The sequence below is a fragment of the Ochlerotatus camptorhynchus genome, unplaced genomic scaffold (assembly GCF_037179485.1).
Source record: "Ochlerotatus camptorhynchus isolate MF236.1 unplaced genomic scaffold, CSIRO-AGI_Acam_v1.1 ptg000077l, whole genome shotgun sequence".
NCBI classification, from domain to species: domain Eukaryota; kingdom Metazoa; phylum Arthropoda; class Insecta; order Diptera; family Culicidae; genus Ochlerotatus; species Ochlerotatus camptorhynchus.
In genome coordinates, this window is record NW_027040567.1 from 10,358,136 (window position 1) to 10,382,472 (window position 24,337).

General features: G+C 41.5%; 1 protein-coding gene across 1 annotated transcript in view; it reads right to left on the bottom strand.

Annotated features, from left to right (window-relative positions):
- Positions 1-1,375: 1,375 nt before the first annotated feature.
- Positions 1,376-24,337, bottom strand: part of Frl (formin-like protein) — a 156,387-nt gene continuing 133,425 nt past the window's right edge. Inside the window, exons 4-9 of the mRNA XM_065217509.1 lie at positions 22,152-23,916; positions 19,523-19,815; positions 19,000-19,452; positions 18,833-18,934; positions 18,614-18,742; positions 1,376-1,615 (exon numbers count right to left, since the gene is read on the bottom strand). Coding sequence (XP_065073581.1) covers positions 1,403-1,615; positions 18,614-18,742; positions 18,833-18,934; positions 19,000-19,452; positions 19,523-19,815; positions 22,152-23,916 — 2,955 coding nt within the window. The 3' untranslated portion in view covers positions 1,376-1,402. The remainder of the gene's footprint in view (positions 1,616-18,613; positions 18,743-18,832; positions 18,935-18,999; positions 19,453-19,522; positions 19,816-22,151; positions 23,917-24,337) is intronic.

A 24,337-nucleotide genomic window follows, 5' to 3' on the forward strand; every position in this document is an offset into this window, starting at 1 on the left:
GAGCGGATTTAAAACAAACTGCTTTGGCAACCTATGTCTAGGTGATTTCTAGCAACACTGCTAATGCAATCAAGATAGGCACTGCTCGATTGGCTCTGGCTTTGACAGTTCGTTTGGCTCAAAACCAGCTCATCTCTTATACTAGACCCTCTCTATTATATCGAGTTAATCTTATCGACCATTTATAGTTGCCTGGGTGAGATTGCATTTAAAATGTATTTATTCTCAAAATTCAGTGCCAACATTTCAAAGGGGCCTAATTGCATTTGTAAACAATGGCTTTAGCCGACGTTGCCTCGCGAATAAAAGATCACTCGCGAAAATTAATAACACTAGCACGTATAGGAATGTTTCCTCTACCAGCTAGCATTGTTGATTTGGAGGGGTGACCTTTTATTTGCGAGAAATTCATTGTTTACCAAATCAATTACGCCTCTTTGAAATGTTGGCACTGAATTATTGGCGGTGACACTCTTGCCCTACACGGCACACTTGCCCTAGTCCTCCTACAGCAAAAGCATCCCGAGACAATACGGGGGCGAAAACAAACCACTTTTCTGTCAAACGCGAACCAGCTCGTGATTAGCCGATTTGAAGTACGTAAGATAGAAATAGAGATAGAGATAGAGATAAAAGAGTAAGAAGCCAGTTGTCTCCTCTTCCTCTTAGATCTTAATTGATAAGGAATGGAAAATGATTCTCCGTTAGGCGTGGAGCTAGGAAAGTGAGCGTTTTCCATTAAATTTCACGTGAGTTAAGGAATTTCGGCATAACTGATTTAGGCTCTTCTACACATTAGATCTAGATAGAGCTGGAATTAGGGCCTAACAGCTTTTGTAAACAATGAATTCTTTTGATGATTTCTAGAAAGTTGAGGCTTACCAACGTAAATCAACAACACCATCGGGTAGGGAAAGACTTTCCCTATCCGACGGTTATATTGGTTTACAGTGGTGTGCCTTGAGTTCCTAGAAATCATCGGTAGAAGTCATTGTTTACAAAGGCTGTTACGCCCTAATTCCAGCTCTATCTAGAGATCAATATATGTGACTTGCTTGTATCAATATAATGAACAAAATATATACAAAGTAATAGTATAAATTGTCACTAAACGGTTGTAAATTAATATTGATAACATATTATAAAAAAAAACAAATTTACCAAAAGACGTCTCTCCGTTTTTTCCTCCTAAACCTATGACTTAACATTCTGTCTTTACACAAGGAAAATAACGTTAAATAATTACAAAAAGAAAAAAGTTGCATCAGAAAAAAACGAGAGAGCCCTTCCGAATGTAATATTATTTCATAGTCATTATTGTGCTTGAGTTGTGGATACCATTTACGAGTGTTGTTTAAAATCACATTTCCGTTTGTCTTCTACCCTACGATCTATTACGATCTCAAAATTCCATCTCTTCCATGGTTCGGGAAAGCCTATTGCTATCGATCCGCCGCCGTTGACTTCGCCGAACGGCATCCGCCCTGCGGTACGGTTCGTTCTTCAACCCCAGCAGTATGTCCTCCAGGGCACCGTTGTAGACCTCGTCCTGTTGGAGCAGTTTCTTCTCCCGAACCGAGTTGGTTTTGGTTTTGAGTTCGTTGATGACTGCCTCCTGCGAATTGAAAGAATAAAACACAGCAATGTTGCCGGCATTGAGAAAATTGTGGATTTCGGTTTCATTACCATGTGCTTAAAAGATCACTAATGGATGCAGCAGAAGCGGGTTAATTCTTTTCTTCTGATAATCAGTTTGGGATAATACAAGCTTACGCATTTCTACACGTGCGCACATATGCTTTGAGTCATGAATTAAAGATACGTGCAATTAAAATAGAAGAAAACCGTGCGAATTCTAACGGTTGGGAATTATGTTAATTGCTGCCCAGCTGCGGAGCATCAACAAATACCTTACTTACTATACCTAGTATCTGCTGAGCGTCGCGTGTGGGTGGCTTTTGTTTTGCGTTAAGCGTTTAAGCGTTGCCCGAGGTATCTAATAGAATGTGGGAAAATGTCTGTTTGTCTGATTTTACCTACCAAGCGATTAAACCAAAAAAAGCAAAAACCATTTTAATGTGCAACTACACCACTGCCACGGATACCTACAATACAATGATGGAACAAATTGTGCAAGCAGGGATAGATAAAATAAGCGAAACCCATTTAAAACATGCTACTTTGCATACCTCCTCCGTAGCCCGTACCATAAAACGTGATTATGATGGCCTACCTACATGGGAAAAATACGTAAATTGCGCTAACCGAAAAAGATATTTTAATGAGCAAATTAGAATGGAAACGTGCGCGCGGTGTTTGTTTTCGTTTATTTCGTTTTGGTCGATGGATGGCATCAAACTGTTCTCGATCATCGCCGATCATAGATCACGCTTGCTTCAGTGCCAAGTTGCGTGTGGAATACTAATTAATTCCCAAAAATGGCTGAAACTTTCTTTTCGGGATGTCCGGGAGCCGTTTAGAAGTCGGTATTGAATGTCTTCTTCCTGGTTTATTCCCTGTTCTTAAATGTGGTAATTTTTAATTCAAACCTAACCTATCTTTAAGGAATGAATACAGTCAACTCTCTCTAACTCGACATTGAAGGGACCATCGAGTTATGTCTTGTTCAGACTACAGAGTTATAGCATGTTATAACTGCTCAATGTGGCCACCACGCTTTAATTTTTTTTCCGAGTTTCCAACAGCCGAGTAGTTCTGCAAATTTTTTAGCTGAGAATCAGTAAAACAACTATTGAGATTAGATTTTTGCAGAGATATCAGCAAAAGTAGAAGCCGAGGTAATCAGCTGTTGGATATTTTACCGAGCTACACTCAACAAGATTACTAAACTAAGATTGAATAACATTTAATCAACTAATGTCTATTGACAGGTACGTTTCCAAAAAGATCATACATATCGGCTCTCGCGTCCCGTGGATGACGAAAAATCTTCACTCGTTGAAAAGAACTAAGAAGAGGCTGCTCTCAGAAGATTTACTATATCCAGCACACTGCCGCTGAAATGCTACTATTCTTTGGTACAAGCAATGTAAATATTTACCTTATTTGACAAAACCCAGGTAATCATGACAGCAGTAGGTCTCTTTTCTTCATTCAAATTGTTTTCAATAATCAAACGTCATGATTACCTGGGTTTTGTCAAATAAAGTAAACATTTACATTGCTTGTACCAAAGAATGTCAGACTCAACCACGAGTATAAGCGGTTAAGTCGTCTCTGTTTTCAACGCTATCAAAGGAGGATTCAACGGCGGCTAAAATCACACCCGAAATCCTTCTGGAACTTCGTAAATGAGCAACGCAGGGAAGTCGGCTTACCCTCTTCCATAATTTTTAATGGTGAAACTGCTGGCAATCAACAAGACATTTGCAACCTGTTCTCAGTCAAATTTGCTAGTGTGTTTGAAGACGAGCAACTCTCCGCTAATCTCGTTACTTCCGCGGCCAGTAATGTTACTTTGGTCAACCAAACGCTCAGCGTTGTTGACACCACTACAGATACGATTTCCAGAGCAGCATCTAAACTTAAGACTTCAGCTAAGGCTGGACCCGGTGTTCCGTCGATTATTCTTAAAAAGAACATCACTTGTCTTTTAGATCCACTGTGCCTCATATTACAGCTCTCTCTTTCCAGCGGCATCTTTCCGTCTTACTGGAAGACTGCGGATATGTTTCCTGTTCATAAAAAGGGAAGCAAACGCGACGTACACAACTACCGGGATATCACGTCGCTGAGTGCTGTATCAAAACTTTTTGAATTGGTTGTCATAGAATCCCTAAATGCGCATTGCAAGCAATATCTAAGTATAGATCAACACGGATTCATAACTGGGCGTTCCACAATTACGAACCTGCTGTGTCTAACGTCTTACATTACAGACAGTTTGATTGCTCGGACACAAACGGACGTTATTTACACAGATCTTACGGCAGCCTTCGATAAGCTTAACCACGAAATTGCGATCGATAAGCTGGATAGGCTAGGGATCGGTGGAAATCTTTTGAGATGGTTTCGTCCATACCTCACGGAGCGCCAACTTTGGGTACTTGTCGCTCAGCAAGCTTCTGCGCAAAGTCCGTTCTAAAGGGTGATACGGTCAAAATTTGGTCAATATCAACTTGACGTATTTCTTTCAATTTTGCATTTAAAAAACCTGAACACCCCTCATTTTGAAGGTGTGTGTGTGTAAAATGTTGCTCCTATTTTGATTTTGGAATTCACTCTTCAGTTGTCAAAATGCCGTCCAAGCAAGAAGAGCAGCGTATCAAAATTTTGCTCGCGCATCGCGAAAATCCGAGCTACTCGCACGCAAAGTTGGCAAAATCGCTAAAAGTTGCCAAATCAACCGTTACAAATGTAATTAAAGTGTTTGGGGAACGTTTGTCGACAGCCAGGAAGTCTGGATCGGGGGGAAATCGAAAACCGGAAGCCGCTGAGACGACAAAGAGAGTTGCCGGTAGTTTCAAGCGAAACCCTAACCTCTCTCTCCGAGATGCCGCAAATAAGCTGGGTGTATCGTCTACAACCGTGCATCGAGCCAAAAAACGAGCCGGACTATCGACTTACAAGAAGGTAGTGACTCCAAATCGCGATGATAAACAAAATACGACGGCCAAAGCGCGATCCCGGAGGCTGTACACGACGATGCTGATGAAGTTTGACTGCGTGGTAATGGACGACGAAACCTACGTCAAAGCCGACTACAAGCAGCTTCCGGGACAGGAGTTTTATACGGCAAAAGGAAGGGGAAAGCTAGCAGATGTTTTCAAGCACATGAAACTGTCAAAGTTCGCAAAGAAATATCTGGTTTGGCAAGCCATCTGTACCTGTGGCTTGAAAAGCAGCATTTTCATAGCTTCCGGGACTGTCAACCAAGAAATTTACGTGAAAGAGTGTTTGAATAAACGTCTGCTGCCTTTCCTGAAGAAACACGGTTGTTCCGTACTGTTTTGGCCGGATTTGGCATCTTGCCATTACGGTAAAAAGGCCATGGAGTGGTACGCCGCCAACAACGTGCAGGTGGTTCCCAAGGACAAGAACCCTCCCAACACGCCAGAGCTCCGCCCAATTGAGAAATACTGGGCTATTGTCAAGCGGAACCTAAAGAAGACCAAAAAAACTGCTAAGGGCGAGCAGCAGTTCAAGGCAAACTGGCTTTCTGCGGCGAAGAAGGTGGACAAGGTGGCTGTACAAAATCTGATGGCAGGGGTCAAGCGTAAGGCCCGGCAATTCGGATTTGGAAAAGCGGAAGCCTAACTGAATATTTTTCCTGAATTTTATACTAATTGAACTTGAAAAAGAAATTTAATTTGATTTTTTAAATAAACGATTTCACCGACTTACACGGTTTTTCCCTTGACCAAATTTTGACCGTATCACCCTTTACCTAAGGGTAGCCATCTGGGACCATTGGTATTTCTACTTTACTTCGACGACGTTCACCATGTTTTCACAGGGTCACGATTATCGTTTGCAGAGTTTTTCTGCGCATCCGCTCACTCGTCGGCTGCCGTTCTCTCCAAAATCAGATTGACATCTTTGCTGACTGGTGTAGTCTAAACCGACTGGTGGTCAACCCAGCTAAGTGTACAATCATTACTTGCTCACGCAAGAAACAGCTGATTATTTTCAACTACAAACTACTAGGCATGACTATCGAACGGGTGCATTGCGTGAAAGACTTAGGACTCAAAGCTGACATACTCACACCATAGATCGTATGTCGTCGACAAAGCATCCAGAACTCTACTCAGATTACTAAGAATTTCACAGACATTTACTGCTTGAAATCGATCTATTGCTCTCTCGTACGAGCTACGTTGGAATACTGCTCTGCAGTCTGGAGCCCGAACTACAATAATGGGGCCGAGCGAATTGAATCTCTGCAACGTAAGTAAGCTGCAGATACCCACTTCGTCTTCCAAGCTACGTGAATCGCTGCCAATTGATCAATGTCGAGCCCTTACGTATCCGAAGAGATGTTTTCAGAGTCTTAACCGTCGCCGACACTCTCCAAGGAAGAATCGCCTGCGAAGCAATTCTGCAACAAGTGAACATTAATGTTCAACCTCGATCACTACGCAACAGTCTTATGGTAAGACTTCCACTTCTTCGAACTAATTATAGCTTAGGGAGCGCTTTTTACGGCTTGCAGCGAGTGTTCAACCGAGTAGAGTCGATGGTCGATTTCCACTTGACACGGAATATGCTCCGCCGAAGATTCTCTGCCTTTTTTGCTGACCGAAGGCGCTTGAAGCCCAACGGCTAAGTGTAAAATTTTAGACTTATACATTTTTAGTAACTTGACCTCGCCTTCTCCCAGTTCCTTCAAACAAAATATTCTTAAATCGCGGTTATTATTTGCGGGATGTTTTGCGGAGCAGAACCATAGAGGTAACTCTAAGACCACTGGGTCCCGAAGAAAATCATTATTATTTTTGGCTCACTCAGTACCAGAACAACGGTCCCAAGCAGTCCCAAGCTATTTCACTCACCCCAGCATGTTCTGCATGAATCCACACACCCCTGATGTTATCTGTCAAACTTTGATAGCGAATCAAAACAAACATAGTGTAGTAATAGAATTTCAACTAGAATAGGGTACGTTAATCGTTTGCTTGGGACCAATAGGCTACTAAAGTGGTGAGCCAATTTAAAATCGTTAGTTTCGTATTGATTGTTGGCAGAACCCTGTTAGTACCGCATGCAAGCGGGGCTGGGCAGCACGCGGACGAAGAATCGAGATTGCCGGAACGGAGGCAACCTCGATTAAATGAACCGGTCGACAGGCAGGCAAATGGGATCATGCCAAAGGATCAGCAACCTCCGCTGAGATAACTTTGCCTGAACAAACGCTATACGACCAACAGGTGGAAACTAACGATTTTAATTTGGCTGACATTTGACTAGCCTATTGGTCGCGTACCCCAATTGATTAACGTATCCCAGCCTAGTCGAAATTCTAGTGCTACACTATGTTTGCTTTGTTTCGCTATGAAAGTTTGATAGATAAAATGGGGGGTTCGTGGATTTTCCTTTGTTTCGAGGGGTGCATCGATTAGCTTGGGACTGAAGAGAGTACAAGAGCTGAGCCAAAAAGTTAAGCTCGTTTCTTCGGGACTTTCTGGTCTTAGAGTTACCTCTATGATACGACTGTACAGTAGAAGAAGGCCATTGATTTCGGTAAAGTTGAGTTTTCGGAAGACAGGGCTGGACGAGAGAAAAGTCCTCTCGGAGAAATCCATTTCAAGTAAGTTGGAATATGGTACTCTAGTTGTGAAAATATATACAACTAGCTTTTGCAATTGACCACTTTGTCATGCAGTTTTGGTGTGACTTTCTACCAGCGGTTTTACAAAACTGGATCAACTAATCCCATCTCGATCGACGAAGCCAAACCAGCTGTCATCACCGCGGAAAACAGTTCCATCTTGCGTGAGGAAGTCCGATAAAAAAGATCGCGTCGGATTCCTTGACAACGCTGAAAATTTATACCAAAACGAAAAAAAAAGCACTCGCCTACCTGATCCAGGTATGCAAAAAACGGAACATGGACTGTGTGTGTGGTACCCTACAAAGCGGATGTTCAGCTGGCTTACCAAAACAAAAAGGGCATTATCCAGGCTGTAATTACGGTACATCCAGATTTGATACTCTCTGCAGCAAGGTGCTGTTCAAGCAGGACCTGACCGTGATAGGGTTGGTTATCGAAGCGGAGAAGCTGTACCTGGGAATGGGTTGCAAAGAGGAGAAGTACACCTTCCATGAGTTCCGCTACATGTGCATCCTGTCCGGGTGTGACTATTTAGAGTCGCTTCCGGGGACAGGATTGGCCAAGGTCGGAAAGTTTTTACTGACGACAGAATGTGTCGATATTCGAAGAGCAGAGCACTGGCGAAAATTCCAGCTTATCTCAAACATTTGGCTGCGGAAGAATGAACCTTTTTGAATGCGAATGTAACCTTTAAGCATACATTGGTGTACGATCATGTGGAACGAAGACAAACCCAACAAATGGGATCTTCTTCTCAACGAGTGCCGACCATGCTAATAGTACGTTCAGACTACAGAGTTATAACATGTTATAGCGCTATCTTGATGGTGATTTCTGTGTTGCAATTATTTGACAACCGTAATAACATGTTATAACTCTCCAGTCTGGACAGCGTTTAACCTTCATCTTGTTTCGTACTACTTAGGTTGAGTTTTGTGAGATTTCTTGAATTTCCCACCCACTTCAGGTGATTTTTATTCCAGATAAAAAATAGTGTCGATGTCAACGGTTTTGAAGCGAATATCCAAAAGCACTACGTTTTCAGCGTCGATAAATCCAGAGAGACTACGGACATGGCGTGGTAAGATTATGTACATCCAGAACGGAGTCGACGAAAAGGATCTGTCAATGTTACTTAGGACCTAATGCAATGTTCAGCTTGATTTGCTCTTCAGTTATCAAAATGGCGTCCAAGCAAGAGGAGCAACGTATCAAAATTTTGAACGCGCATCCCGAAAATCACAACTACTTGAACGTCGAGTTAGCGGAATCGGTAAAAGTGGCTAAATCAACTGTCACCAATGCAATAAAAGTGTGCGGGGAACGTTTGACGACAGCCAGAAAGCCTGGACCGAGGGGAATCGAAAGCCGGAAGCCGCAGCGACGACAAAAAGAGTGTCCAGCGGTTTCAAGCGGAACCCCAACCTCTCCGTCCGAGATGTCGCAAAAAAGCTGAGAATGTCGTCTTCGTCTGCATCGAGCTAAAAAACGAGCCGGACTGTCGACTTATAAGAAGGTAGTGACTCCAAATCGCGACGCTAAACAAAACGTGGTAATGGAAGACGAAACCTACGTCAAGGCAGATTTCAAACAGCTTCCTGGGCTGGAGTTGTATACGGCAACCGGAAGGGGAAAGGTGGCAGACATTTTCAAGAATATGAATGTGTCGAAGTTCGCTAAGAAATATCTGGTTTGACAGGCTATCTGTACCTGTGGCTTGCAGTGTGAGGTAAGAATGTACACTATCACCGCTACTGTTCCTCATCGTAATCGACGAGATCATGGTAGATGCAATTGACTGTGTATCGAACCGTGGGCTGCTTTGGCGACTTCTCTATTAGCACAACGGCACTCTGATATGTAAAGTATGCTCAACGAGCTAGCCTGCGACGGGTCTCACCATCAACGTCAACAAGACCAAGTCAGATAGCTTCAGATGGCGGGACCAAGAGCGACATAGGTGCACGAATCAAGAGGGCTAGGACTGTTTTTACGAGTTTACGAAATACTTGGAAGTCAAACCAGATAAGTGCACGCACCAAAATCTAAAGTTTCAACTCGAATGTAAAATCTGTGCTGTGCTGTTATACGCCAGGAAAACATGGTGAGTATCAGTGGAGAACAACCAGACCCAGACAACCATAAGCCGTATAAAAAGGCACAGATATAATCGTAAAGTGCTGCATATTAAGTCCAAATCGCATATAAGAATGAGGTATGAACTTTATCGCATAATGTTTAAGTTTCATCGTATATAATGCATAATTCTGACCTTTATACAATGCATCAGATGAACTTGTTTGTAATACTGCCAAATTGAATCGCTTACTAAATAATTTTAAATTTGCATAAACGTTTTTCAATGTGTGGAAAACCTAAAAATAAAATGGCAGTTGATATATTTACATTTGAAGATAGCATGTTTTTTGGATTTAAGTAACCCATAACTTTTTATTTATTTATCATTCTCTTCATCGAACTTTTGTTGTCTAAATCTAGATAGAGCTGGAATTAGGGCCTAACAGCTTTTGTAAACAATGACTTCTCATGATGATTTCTATCAATTCAAGGCTCACTAAGGCAAACCAACATCCTCATCGGGTAGGGAAAGACTTCCCCTACCCGATGAGGATGTTGGTTTGCGTGGGTGAGCCTTGAATTTCTAGAAATCATCCAGAGAAGTCATTGTTTACAAAAGCTGTTAGGCCCTAATTCCAGCTCTATCTAGAAATGAAGATTGAGGGGGGAAAGCCAATTTGGCAAATATTTGCGCAAATAGGCGTAAGAACCACATGTCTTCTCGAAATACAAGGAACAATATAAAAAGGACACACAAATAGAGTAATTATAAAGATATCCACCGAATAATAATAACAATAAGGTCTTCAGCATAAAATTTATTCTCGTCCTATGGCATGGAGTTGATCTTTGATCAGTCAAGTCGAGGCCGCCGTCGCAGAGTTGATCGGGAACAACAAACAAAGGAATCAGGTAGCAAAAATCATCAGAAGTACAGCTACCTACTCATCGTTTTGCAACAATTTGCTGACTGAGAGCAGTTGCATGCTTCGAACCGTATCGTCACCTATCCAGCAGACTACGTTTAATCAGGTGACGAAAGGTTTCGGCTGTGCAGTTGAAGTCTAAAAAGCATAGAATTCATTGAAACGTGCAGACATGAACCGTATTGGATCATGTAATCCTTAATTAGCTGCTCGGGGTCCGAGATGCAGGAAACTCCTCGATCGTAGAACACGTTCAGGTGCATAGATTTCGAATTCAGCCAAAGATAATCGGTTGCTGATCTGGCCAAAACCAGGCCCAAGAGACAGTTTCTAGTTCCTCAGTCCCTATTATTTGCCGCTGAGAAACTGTTCAAAAGCCAAGTACAACCTCCACGAGGCGTCCTATTATTCGTCCCATCATTCGTTGAGTCGCAGCGTTGAACCTGACTATTGGCCACGAAAAGGCTTGCCAATGCACATCAAAAATCGACTACATACATCGGAACATTTGTTTATCTCAAATCGACGGAAGACATTCCGCGCAACTACCATAAACCGACTAGTTCACGTTGACCTTCGTCAAGCTTCGTCTACAATTTCGACTTCTACATCAGCACATGTCAAGTAGCCTTCAGATTCAATTGGCTAAACTTGGTGAGTTCGTTCCATTTTGTAATTTTTTATCTTTTTAAACTAGTAACGTTGGGAGATCACCTTTTTGTGGTGCGTTACTGGTATAAGATCTACCGCCGAACCCTAGTCGTGACAACTTCAAACTAGGGAATCAGGATTTTCCAGTTATCAAAGGTTCACATTTAGTCCTTGTTACTTTTTATGACTTGTTAATAGTGACAAGACTCCGGTAGTGACGACCGCCGTTATGCATTTCTATATTGTATAATTCAAATCAAAAATATTGTTTATGTTCATAGATTTCGCATAATCCTTTTCTCTTTGTCCTTCTCCTTTTCCTTTCCCTCTTCTCTTTTCAGTAAGCGAGTAATGGCGCTGGGCGCTATAGCCATAATTCACAAAAGGTAGGACAAGATTTAGTGCTCATGCTCTACCGTCAGAAGAAAATTGAGCATCACTTAACCTTTCTAGCTTTGATTCCAACGACCAACCAATCATATAATTACCAAAATCGGAACGTACGGTACGAGATGTTCACGTTTCATCCAGTTATTAGATTCTGAAGCATCGTGTTTAAATCTTCGATTTAAACAGGATCGATGTTTTCTGAATCATCTTGCCCCTTAAATGCTGCACAGTAGGCCTGGCCGTTTTGATATGTGTGACGCAGCTTCGATGTGAAACATATATCAAATAGACAAGACAAATGATGTAGGTACACTACCGATCATAAGTTTAAGGACACCCCCAAAAAACCATGCAAATATGTTTTGTTCAATGATCTCGTTCAATTTTCGATCTCCAAAGGTTATTTGAATGGTATAGCATAAGTGTTCTACTACTACTTTTATTTCAAAATTTGGCCAACCAATTCTGAGAAAATCAGTCACGATTATTCAGAGTAAATTTTGAAAAATATTGTAACTTTGGGTGAACTTTTATAGCACGCAAAATTTGAGAATTATATTGAACAATTTGCCTACGAGGAAAGTTCCATTCAATACCTTTCAAATGATCTAAAGAGAACGAAAATTGGACGTAACATGACAGAGATATGAACATAACAAATTTGTCATGTTTTTTTGGGGGTGTCCTTAAACTTATGATCGGGAGTGTATATGTATCATATTCCAGGATGCTTCAAGAACTGGCTGTGTTGGTGTTAGATTAGATTAGATAGATTTCGAATTCAGCAAAAATCACGGGAGAGTCGATTTCGCTTAACAACACTTTTGCTGCAAAACTGCCTGGTTAATCTTTCGCCTACACCCAACCGGGGGATGTTATATTCGCTTACAATTATTTGGGATTCATCATCAGAAGATGTTAGTGGAGACCGCATGAACCGAGGATGCGAAATACCTAGCTGGGATCCAATGCAAAAATTTAGAGTGTATTAGTGAGGTAAATTAGTTTATGTCGAAAAAAATAGGATTGCCGACTGGACTCGAACCACGAAAGTCGCGATTATCAGACCTGTGCTTTTTCCACTGCTCTCTCCATGCTTCTGAATATGGATAGCCTAAAAGCAAACACGAAGCGATCATTTTCTCGCATACTCGATTTCGTATGCTTTTTCTGCTGGAGAGATTCGAGGCAAGTGTGTGCGTCATTCTACAATGTTCTACAATGTGCGTCGTTCTACAAGCTTACTGGTATAGTCGAAAGCGTAGATAGAACACTCAATAAAAAAAAAACAAAAAACCATTACATCGCCTGCATGGTCAATTTCTAACATTCGTTGCGATGTTCATGAACAGAGGATGATAGGAAACGGAAATAACATTCATTGTAATAGAATTTTGGTTTACGTGTACGATCTTCGTAGGGTGGAAGGTTCGTTGGATCATTCCACGGAAGGTGGCGAAGAGCGTAAAGAACGAATTTCCACTGAACAGACTCGATCCTCGCTATGCAAACTTTTTCATACGGACACCATACTACCAACAATCAATACGAAACTAACGATTTTAAATTGACTCACAACTTGACTAGCCTATTGGTCCCAAGCAAACGATTAACGTACCTCATTCTAGTCGGAATTCTAGTACTACACAATGTTTGTTTTGATTCGCTATGAGAGTTTGACAGATAAAATGAGGGGTTATTGGTTTTTCTTATGTTTCGAGGGGTGAATCGATTAGCTTGGGACCGAAGAGAGTACCAGAGCTGAGCCAAAAAGTTGAGCACGTTATTTCGGGACCTTCTAGTCTTAGAGTTACCTCTATGATACTACCATAGAGGTAACTCTAAGACCAGAAGGTCCCGAAGAAACGAGCTCAACTTTTTAGCTCAGCTCTGGTACTATATTCGGTCCCAAGCTTATCGATACACCCCTCGAAACATAGGAAAATCCACTAACCCCTCATTTTATCTGTCAAACTTTCATAGCGAATAAAAACAAACATAGTGTAGTACTAGAATTTCGACTAGAATAGGGTACGTTAATCGATTTGGTTGGGACCAATAGGCTAGTCAAGTAGTGAGCCAATTTAAAATCGTTAGTTTCGAATTGATTGTTGATACTACTACACTAAATTCCAAGATCGATCGCACTAGAGAACAGTATAGAACTGTCAGACAGGTAGGGTCCCGAAACTCATCAGAGATCTTAAAGATGAATCCGAGTTGCCTGTTAGCTTTGGCTATGATGTCCGTGTAATGTAGCTTAAATGTCAAAACAGAATCAAGTGTAATTCCTAGATCACGAACGTTGTACGCACGCTGCAGAGGTTGGTTATAGATCGTATAATTGAATGCAAAAGGTTTTAGCTTGCGATGGAAAGTGATGATATTGCATTTTGCACCACTCTTCGAAACCATCGATCAGGAGCTGCAACTGCAAGCAATCAGTGAAGCATCGCACAACTACGTACAACTTGACATCGTCTGCATAGAGATCTCCAAGCGCAATCTCACGAACACTATAATCCAACATCCATATATAAAAATGAAGAAGAAGAAGATCGAAAAAGGTATCGCGATATCACAACTATTTAAAAATGTAGCGCGTGGTCTCACGCACACTTTTGTGCATCTGGAGAATTCTATACACCGTTCGAAAAATTCATGTAAATTTCTGCGAGATATAGCACACATAAAATTAACGCTAGATTTGGCATAAATTTACGCGATATTTCGTGTAAATTTAAGCGCAATATCGCATAAATTAGCAATATTGTATGCAAGCTTGAAAACGATTTTGCTGTTTATGACAAGTATAGCTCAAAATTAAGCGAGGGGAGATTTTACGCGATAGTTAAAATTCAGATTTTTTTTCTGTGTAGAATGACCGGCAGCTATAGTCGCTATATTCGACTGTATATAGTGACTATACCGGCAGCCAGTTGGAAGTATCAAACCGATTTCGTTATTGAATATCGAGAATATCAGCGGTTCCAAATTGCTGCCTTGAGAAACGTCTGAGTTTTTTGAAAAATATTCCGATTATTCAGAGCCGATTTCCACACAAAGCTCTCGATTGGTAAGATACGATTCAAACCAACGAGTGAATCCTTGAGAGACACCGAGCTTCTCGAGTTTAGCAAGTAGAATGGCATGATCAACCCGGTCGAAAGCAGCCTTGAGATCCTTGTGCTTCTGCCTTCATATTCCGTAGGCATAGGAAAATGAAAGAAGCCAGGTTTGTTGAGACCGAACGTTTGGGGTAGAAACCATGTTGGTCAAGAAAAATGTAGTTTCTACAGCTAACACAGGGCCCCACAAAGCGAGGGGGCGACACATCTAAATCTCAAGTCTAGATGCTCAACAAATCTCCCACTAGCGAATCAATCTTCGCAAAATCTCCTTCATTTCTCGCATCTACTTGCATCGCGCTTCATCTTTTTGCAGGAAATCTTAAGAATCATCGTCAATCTTCTTTCTATCTACTCAGCGTGCGCGCAGCTAGCCACAGCAAAATACAATCTTTCCTGCATCGTAGATAGAGTCGTCCCCCACGCCACAAAGTCACTTTCAATCGAAAATTTACAGATGAAGCTGTCAACCATCACTTCCAATTGAAAATCATTCTGTCTTCTCCTCGAGCAGATCCACGTCAACGTCAACAGGACCACTTTCGATCAGTTTCATACTGTTTGTTTTGGCTTGACTCGTGTTCATTTCTTCTTTCATTGTCAAATGAACTTTTTTTTTGCATTGAAGCGAAGCTGTTTGATCCAAATTCGCGCAGTTTTTATTACTTTTGTTGATTGCTCATTCGATTCATTGCGCATACGCTTATGTCGGGTAGTTTGTTTACCCATCAATGTATTTTTTGAATCGGGGTGACGTCTAGATATCGAAAATTTTATATGCGACGCCATTTTGAAATCCAAGATCGCGGTTTCCAGTTTAAAAAAAAATGGGAAATACTGTCAAATACTTATCAATAAATGTATTTTTGGAATCATGTCTAGTGGATGAAAATCGATATCCGACGCCATATATAACCATATTGTAGGGTATTTGACCCTTTTTCTGAAACCCTACACACCAAATTTCTTAAATCTTGTTCGGTACTTTTTTTTGCAGGATTTGTTCGGTGAAATATCATTTTTACCGAATGCTTTGTAAAGAGTATTATTTTACCAATTTTCCGCAATCATAACTGCTGAATTTCCGTAATTTGCAGAAATTTGCCGAAAACTGTAAATCAAATTTGCTGATTGAAACTGTAAATGGCTGCGATTCCGCAATTCTGTAAAAATTGTAACGAATGCACTGTAAAAATCATATTTTACAAAAACAAACAGCAATAAAGTACAGCATTTCCGTAAAACTTACTGAACAGATTTGTAAACTTTGTACCGTCAAACACAACCTTTGCTGCCATTTCGATGTTGAGTGTTATTCGGTTTTATGTTGTGAAACGTAAGTACTTTACTTTTTTTTTTGCTAGATTGTGTTCAATTTACAACGAAAATTTAATCAGTTTTCATTTTTGGGTCAATTAATTTCAGACGCCATGGACGTTAGGCAATTCAATATCCTCCTCAAAAGTGCTGAGTTCGGCTCAAAAGTCCACGGTTTGCTGAGTCCGGCTTCATTACTGATTTTTTTATGAAGTTTTGTACGAACTCAATATGGAAATGCCTATTAAAAAATATATGGTTAAATAGTCGAATGAATTTTTGGGTTGGTGAAAGAAAGAAACAAATAATTAATCAATAAAAAATCTAATTTTTATGATTTATTCTGAAAAAAGTACAGTAGATTCGGTAAAACATATACTGAACGCTATGGTAAACTTTACTGATCGTTCAGTAAAATTTACAGTCCGCAGGTCAGTAAATTTTGACAGCGCACAAGCGAAGAAATTTTACCGAACGGATTTTAAATTGAAAGATTACCGAATGGATTACCGAACGTTCAGCTGTTCCATATTCGGTAAAAAATTACAGTATACTGTAAAAAAATCTTAGTGTGTATGGTCGCCATATTGGAGTCCAACATAGCATCGGATATCGATTTTCGGCAGCCACGCGTTGTCTCCGTTCCGAAAATACCCATATCTAAGGGTATTTGACACTTTTTACGAAACTTGATGGCCACCATCTTGGATTCTAAAATGGAGTCGAATATCGATTTTCGGCATCTACACGTCGTCCCCGTTCTGAAAATATCCATAATGTAGGATATTTGACACTTTCTGAATCCTGATGGCCGCCATATTGGATTCCAACATAGCGTCCGATATCGATTTTTGGCATCTACGCGTTGTTCCCGTTCCGAAAATATCCATATCTTAGGGTATTTAACACTTCATAAAATCAATGGCCACTATCTTGAATTCCAAAATGGTGTCGGGTATCGATTTTCAGCATCTACGCGGCATCCCTGTTCCGAAAATACCCTATTCTAGGGTATTTGAGATTTTCCCTGACCCCAATAGCCGCCAGTTTGCAGTCCAGAATGGCCTCGTTAATTTAATTTTCGTTTAATGTAAAATAATATATTATTACTATATATAATCCGGATGCCATCCCTATCGGCAACCGATATTGTGCGGATACTATCCGGATACTATATTTTGATGCCTGCGTCGTCAGGTCGTGACAAGTCAAATGAGCCCCGAATTGAAGTGAAAGTGGAAAAAAACGAAGGAAGCAGTTTTCGAATCATTCATTGAGCCAATTGAAACAAGTCTTTGCTTCAAATGAAATGAACTGAAGCACTTGACGAACGAAACAAGCGATAGTCCAATCATGTTTAAAAAGAGGAATGATCATCGTGACTCGATAATAAGAAACACGATGACGATCGCCCGTTCGACAGATCTAATCACTCATTTGACAAATCGAATTGCGGACAAATTGAATGCTCCAGTGGCATGTTGTTTCGTCGGTGATAATATTGCGTACAACTCTTCTGAAGACTACTTTTCGAAAAATTTGAAACAAAAAAGATAAAATGTAAACATTGATTTTTACTAGAGGCACCCAAACTAAAACAAGGAAATAGCTCTAATAAGGTCAAATAAGGAGCTAAATATTATGGCGTATCCAGCAAAGTTGCGTGATATAATTGTTTCTATAACTTAGCTGAATAATGTAACCACCTATAACTTAAAACAAAAAAGTTTCATTCTTACTTTTAATTTCAACGATGAGCGCTTTAATCAATATTTTTTTTTATAAAATGAAGGACCACTTCTACGAAGACATTAACATCCTTACGTGAATGTAGTAAATTCCTCCTAAAATGCCGTTTCGGACCAAAGTGCAATTTTAATTACATCCATTCCTTTATCCCCCCGCTTTACTGGAAAGAGAACAAGGTGTTTAATTTCAAAATATAATGATACTAAATAAACCGATACATGGGCTTGCGAAGGGGATTACTTAGCAAATTGCTTTTTTTTTCGGGCCTGCATTTTTGACACTACACTTGCTTCAGATTTGCTTAGTAGCTTGACAGCAGCATGTCCCGAAGTTTTTACTTCACCAATCTCAACATTCGATATCGATTCCTGAACCTTCAGGAGCTTGCCTTCGATCTTGATGATGAAATGATACAGGAAAAATATACATACAATGAAAGTAGGTAGGTACCTTACACCAGGCGATGAAGTTTTGGATGTTCGCTGAAATGGTCTAAACTACAAACCGCAAAAAAGCATACAAATAATTTGGATTTTATATTTTATAAAGAAACAATGAACTTAAAATCTATAAAGTTACACACATAAACCAGATTATGCACAATACCATCATACAATTACTGTTACACTTTGAAGCATAATAATATTAATAACAAAATGTATTCAATCTTAGTCCGTATGATTTGAGACATATTTTTACACTATTCAAGCTACCTTCTAAACCAATGTGCATTAACTTCCACCGATTGGTGCATACCAAACCTTCCGCAAACAAAAATATGTCTCAAAAAAACTAATTTCAAAGTGACGTCTAGAACATGAAAACATGAATTACATCTACAAAAAAAAACTCGCAAATAGGCAACGGAATCAAACAAATTCAAACCACGCAGCAAAGCACCCTCTAGGTTATTAGCTGGGCGGTCGCGAGCCAAACACATGTTGCAATTCCCGGTTCATGTGGGTTAGGTTTTGCAAGAACGTGCTAGACAGCCGGATGCTGGGATCCCCAAGACCCCCCACCACTGCGAAGCTCGGCTCAGCGACGATATTGGCATTGAGATGCGTTGAAAGGCGTACCTGTTGCTTCTTCTGGCTGTTGATCTTGTTGTTCCGCAGCACGACCCTTTCGTTGTCGTCCTTCTTGTTCGCAGCCTGGAGGGCAGCCAGCTCGAGCCGCCGGCGCTGCTCGTTCTCCTGATCACATGCCTGTTTGGGAACAATTGTTAGAGCAATGGGAACAAGTTGCAGCGGAACTCCGCTCTGGAGACTCATAAGACCAAAAAAAAGTACACCTACCTTGAAAGCTCTCACAAATCGGACTAGTAGCGAGAAGAATGCATTGGCATCTGCATTCCTGGACGATTCACCGAAGTATTCGATGCATTCCTTGAACGAGTCCTGAAGAATAAATTGAAAGGATTAGACTTCTTCCATTTCCAATCGGGTCAACGGAGCCGAATTACCTGCGCAGTTTTGCAATCCGTTCGAATCTTCTTCAGTTTCTCCTCGGAATTGTTGAGGAAATCCCGCAGCACGTGGTTGTGCGTGCCCTTCCCTCGCAGTTCAGCCTCCTTCCGGACGGCTTCCATACCCTTCTCCAGTTCGTTCACATCGGAAATGAGAATCTCCAGCGAGACCTGCGCAGCTTTGTCGATGCAGAACAGTTCCGAATCGAAGTTCATCAGTTCGGGGAATTTTTGCCGCACCGTGGTCACAATGTAGTGCATCAAGCTCATCCGTTTGTCGTTGGATTTGGTGTCCAGCAGGGTATCCAAGCTTTGCAGCTTGAAACCGTACGCCGGACCCCGCTTGCTGCTGTTCAGATAGTTGCCGAAAGCGAGGATGACCTCGAGCACCGAGCGGAACTTTTTCGACGATTTGATCGACGACGACGCGGAAATGATGGCGTAAATTTGCTGGATTTGAGAAAGAAATTTGCCCGAAGTAAGTACTCTTATCTTGTTAGAAACTAAACCAACCACTCACCGGATTGATCAAATGCAAACTGTCGAAGAAGTTGCCAATGTAGTTCATGATCGACAGCTTGGAGGATATTCGCTCCACCTTGGTTAGCTGGAGCATGAACTTGTCTTCTTCGCTCAGCAGATTCAGATCCTTCTTCTCTATCACATATTCCTTGTACATCTTCTGCTCCTGATCCGTGGGGACCATCTTCTGCAGCAGCTCGACGTTTTCCAACGAGAGCTGCTTGAGATCCAGGTTGTTGATCGCCTTAATGACCATGTCGACGGGCATTTCCAGCTTGCGGCGAGAGATCGCTGTAGGAAATAGGGCAAAGGATTAGCTTATCTGTTAAACGGGTTAGTTTGTGGCACGAGAAGTCCTGTTGGATTCCGGATGACAAATTGAAGTTCAAGAAACACTCAAAAATGTTTCCAGGCAATCTCCTTAAGATTTGCTGGATTTCCTCTGAAATTTTCCGAAATTTCCCAGACACAATTTAAAACAAAAGCAAATTTACGGAGCAATTTTTGCGAAGCTTTAATCATTTCTAGTTTAGTTTGGAGATTTTTATGGGGAGGGGAGGAGCTTCAGAAACGTTTCAATGAGCGTTTGGAAAAGCTTCTATGCTAGAACTCCTTCTGGATTATTACTAAACTTCTCCTGGAAGTAACATTTCTTGGTGATTTTCCCTTGGAGGTCCTGTGGAAAGTTTCCTGAATATTGTTTTTGTTATTATTTTATTTTATGGAGATTTTTGGAGTTTTCCTTAAAGTCTGGGGAATTTATGGATGTCATTAGAAGCTTCATGACATTTTTGAACAAATGTAGAGCTTGGGTGATCGTTTTTGAGCGTGGGTTCATTGAGTTCAAGAGGCTCTCAGAGAAGGTTCTCAGTTGTTACTCCGGAGGCGAACCAGCCCAAGGCTGAAAACCTCCTTAATAAAGAAAACCTAACCTAACCTTCTCAGTTGTTAAATAAACTTTAAAGCGTAGTTAGGTGAGTTTGAGAGGAAGATCTAACAATTTACAGAAGAAGTTTCTATGTTAGGTCTTCCCCTGAGCAGTATCTAACCGTTAAATGAATGGTTCAGTACATATTTCCTGAAATTTGACTGAAGTTGCACCGAATTTCTTTGAAAATTTCCACAACTTCCAATGATTTCAATGATTCCTAATATTTTAGGGAGGTTCCCAGAACAAGCTTTAGTGGTATTCTGAACTATTTTATAAGGTGCTCCGGACTGCAACGAGAATTTATAGAACCTACACCGGAAAATTCTTCTGGAAGATTTCTTCAAAAGTTTTCACAGCTTTCCCGAAAATTTAACTGAATCACCCTGAATTTCCTCGGGACCTTAAGGTTATACAAAAAATTCTACATGTCTACAGGAGGTTCCTGATACAACCACTGGTAGTTTTCTGAACTACTACTAAAGGTTCTTCGGACTACAAAAAAAACGGAACCTTCTTCCGGAGGTTTTCTGCAATTCGTGGGAATGATTCCTGTAAAAATTGCTCAGCCTTTCCTGAATTACCGTAGCAGTTTCCCTGAACAAGGATTTCTTCGGAAGATTCCCTGAACAGGTGGTTTTCTGAGGTTTTTTTAAAGGTTCTCTGAACTTAAACAAAAAGTTACAGGACCTTCTTCCATAGGCTTGCTGGAATTCTCTTAAACTTTCTATTAGATTAATTTTAGGATTATTTTCTTGGAGCTTCCCCTGGACCACAAGTATGTATTTATATATGATTTTTGAACTTCGCCTGAACTTAGAGGTTCCCGAACAGCTGACCCCTGAAGCTTCTCTGGACCTTAGACATCTTTAGCATGTTACCGTTGAGGTTTCAAAGATTTCTTCCGAAGTGCACTGCAGTTTACGTGACTATTTTCTGAGTTTCCTAGAATTAAACTTGTCGTTTTCAACGAGATTTTTTTTTCTGAAATTTCTACATACAAAGTCAGCTCTGCTTACTTCTTCTTCTTCTTCTTCTTCGCATTTCAAGCTTATTGCATATCGCATATTAGCATATTGCGTGCTCTCAACTTACTGTTCTAGATGCACTTCCACAGTTATTAATTGAGAGCTTTCGATGCCTGTACCATTTTTGCATTGGTATAATTGTGTGGCAAAGTCCAATAATACTTCTATGCCCAGAGAAGTCGAGAAATTTTCCAACCTAAAAATTCCTAGACCGGATCGGGAATTGAACCCAGCCACCTCCAACATGGTCTTGCTTTGTAGCTGCGCCTTTACCGACTGAGCTAAGGGAGGTCCCAGGGAGCTTACCTTCAAAGTAAATGAAGGTACCGAGTGGTTCAATTTTTTGTAAGAATCTGAGGAATAAACCTACTCAGGTTAAACTTCAGGGTAAAGTTTTCTTCGAATGACCTTGATTTTCCTTAGGAGTTTTACTGAACTTTTGTTTTAGCCAGGAAGGTTCCCTTCAAGATTTTCTACGATTACTGACCATCGCGTGGAAGGTTCCCGAACTTACTGAGGAAGATTCCGTGAGCTGGAGAATCCATACCTTTTCTTAGGGTCATCTAACCGTCAATTGGAAGTTTCCTGAACAAATACTAGTAGTTCCTTTAAAGTTCCCGATTTCGAAAAACAACAACTTCTCGCCCAAAGAATGATGCCGTCCTACTCACCAATATTTCTTAACCTCGTATGCTCGAGCAGCGAAATGTGCTCCGGTTTCTTGAACCGCTTGCTGGGGAATGTCGACAGCCCGTCCATGTCGCAGTTGCCGTTCGTCAGCGGTCCACCCATGCCGATCTTGAACCGTTCCTCGAAGTCGATGAAATCGATCTGCCGGTGCAGCTTCTCGTCGTCCAGCTCGTTGAAGATGGTTCCCCGGACCTGGTTCGGCTTCAGGGCAACCCAGTTGAGCGTTGGCAGTTTGTATTTCGTTTGTACTTTACGTTTGAGGGTCATGTTACCGTCGGTGCAGTGCATGACACCGCCCATGTTCATGAACCCACCGGGACCAGCCGGTGGAGGTGGAATGAATGAAGGTGGTTTCGGAGGTGCCCGCGGTGCGGTACCATTCAGATTTGGAAGGGCAGGTGGTGCAGGTGGACAGGGTGGAGGTGGTGGCGTGGGTGCCACCGATGGTGCTGGAGGTGCCGGAGGTGGTGGTATTGGTGGGGCGGATTTGTCTCCTCCGCCGTTGCTCGTAGGACTGAGCTCGGAGAGTTTTCCGCCATTTGCAAGCATACTCGATACGTCCGCTATCGATGTTCCCTTCGGTAAGGTTTTGGTGAGGTTCTCCAGCTCCAGTAGCATAGATTGACGACTTTTGGATTCTTGTTCGTGTTGTTTGAGCGCTCGTTTCAGTTTCGTAATTTCCTCCTCAACAACCCGTAGCTGGTTGCAGAAGTCGTCTCGTTCGGCTCGCGTTTGACTTAGTTCCGATTCAAGTTCCCCAATTTTGAACAGTGCTTCCCGTTCGATTTCACTAGCCTGATCCAAGGCACGACCTAGTTCGTCTTCCAGTTCGTTTACCCTCTCAAGGGCGGCAGTCTTCGTTTCGCTATCCTCCATCAGAGCAGCCACATCGAACACATTGTCCAGATAGGCCGAAATTTGAACGTGTAGCTCCTCTGATTCCGTTAACCTTAGCTTGTCCAGATACTCGTCTAAGCCTAGCGCAGTAAATTCGTACTGCAGATGCACCCTGTAGTTCATGTCCTCCACGGAATGTACAACGATATTTACAAATTGCATACATGCAACCATAAAATCTATATTAAATAGTTCGTAGTTCATAAAGTACTCCATCAGCGTCTGGAAGCGACGCTGTTCGGAGCAAACCTTCTTAAAGTTATCGAATGCCGATAGGATGATTTCGTGACCACCTTTCACCAAGCATATCGCTGCCAGCAGTTCCAGGACCAATGCCTTCGTCCGCAGTGACTTGTGTATCAGACTTAACGCTATACAATTGATCGCTTCCCGGTGCTGTATCACCATATTGAAGCCGTACTTGTTGTTCATGATCGCCCTCATGCACATTATACACACATGGATGTCATCCGTCGTCAGGCCCATATTGAGCTTCGCGATATGCCTCGATCTTCGCTTTATACTGGGACTGTCCATCATGTCCCCCAGTCCGGGTCGCATGAACCCATTGGTGCCGCCAAGTTTGTGGTTGGTTTCGTTGCTACCGTACGACGTGATTGTCGTATCCTTGGGGTTAAGGCCTTCGTCCGATTCGGACTTGGCTTCCTGTATCCGCTGCTCGTGACGCATCATCGCTAACCGAAAGCTCAGGTAGTCGATCAATGCGTCCAGGCCTTGGTTTTCGTCGTCCAGGAATTCCTTTACCCATTCGATGTGGTTGGTGCGGAGTGATATTTCCAGATCCCGAAGGACCTGTGTGGATGTGGACTCGCCGACCATTTTTCGTTTCTGGAAAGATAGATAAAAGGCATAGATTTCAATTAGATTTATATGGACCAACAAACAACTTGTGCTGATTAAAGGCTGAATAATATGATAAATACGATATTATTCAGTTTCCAATATTTGTTGGGTGTTATTATGTGAAATTTTGTCAGCTACAACTTTGATGTAATATCTTTATCCAGCTTTCCATGCTCGGTAATGGCGACCTGTTTGTATGAATAAATGTATCCTTCACTGTGCTTTTTGACACTATCTGGATGATCGGATTTTGACCCCTTCCTTTCCCTCTCCCAGGAATAGAAGAAAATGGAACAACATACGTCCTCCAGTTAGTGTCAAAAAGCACAGTGAAGGATACATTTATTCATACAAACAGGCCGCCATTACCGAGTATGGAAAGCTGGATATGTTCAGCAAAGGTGTC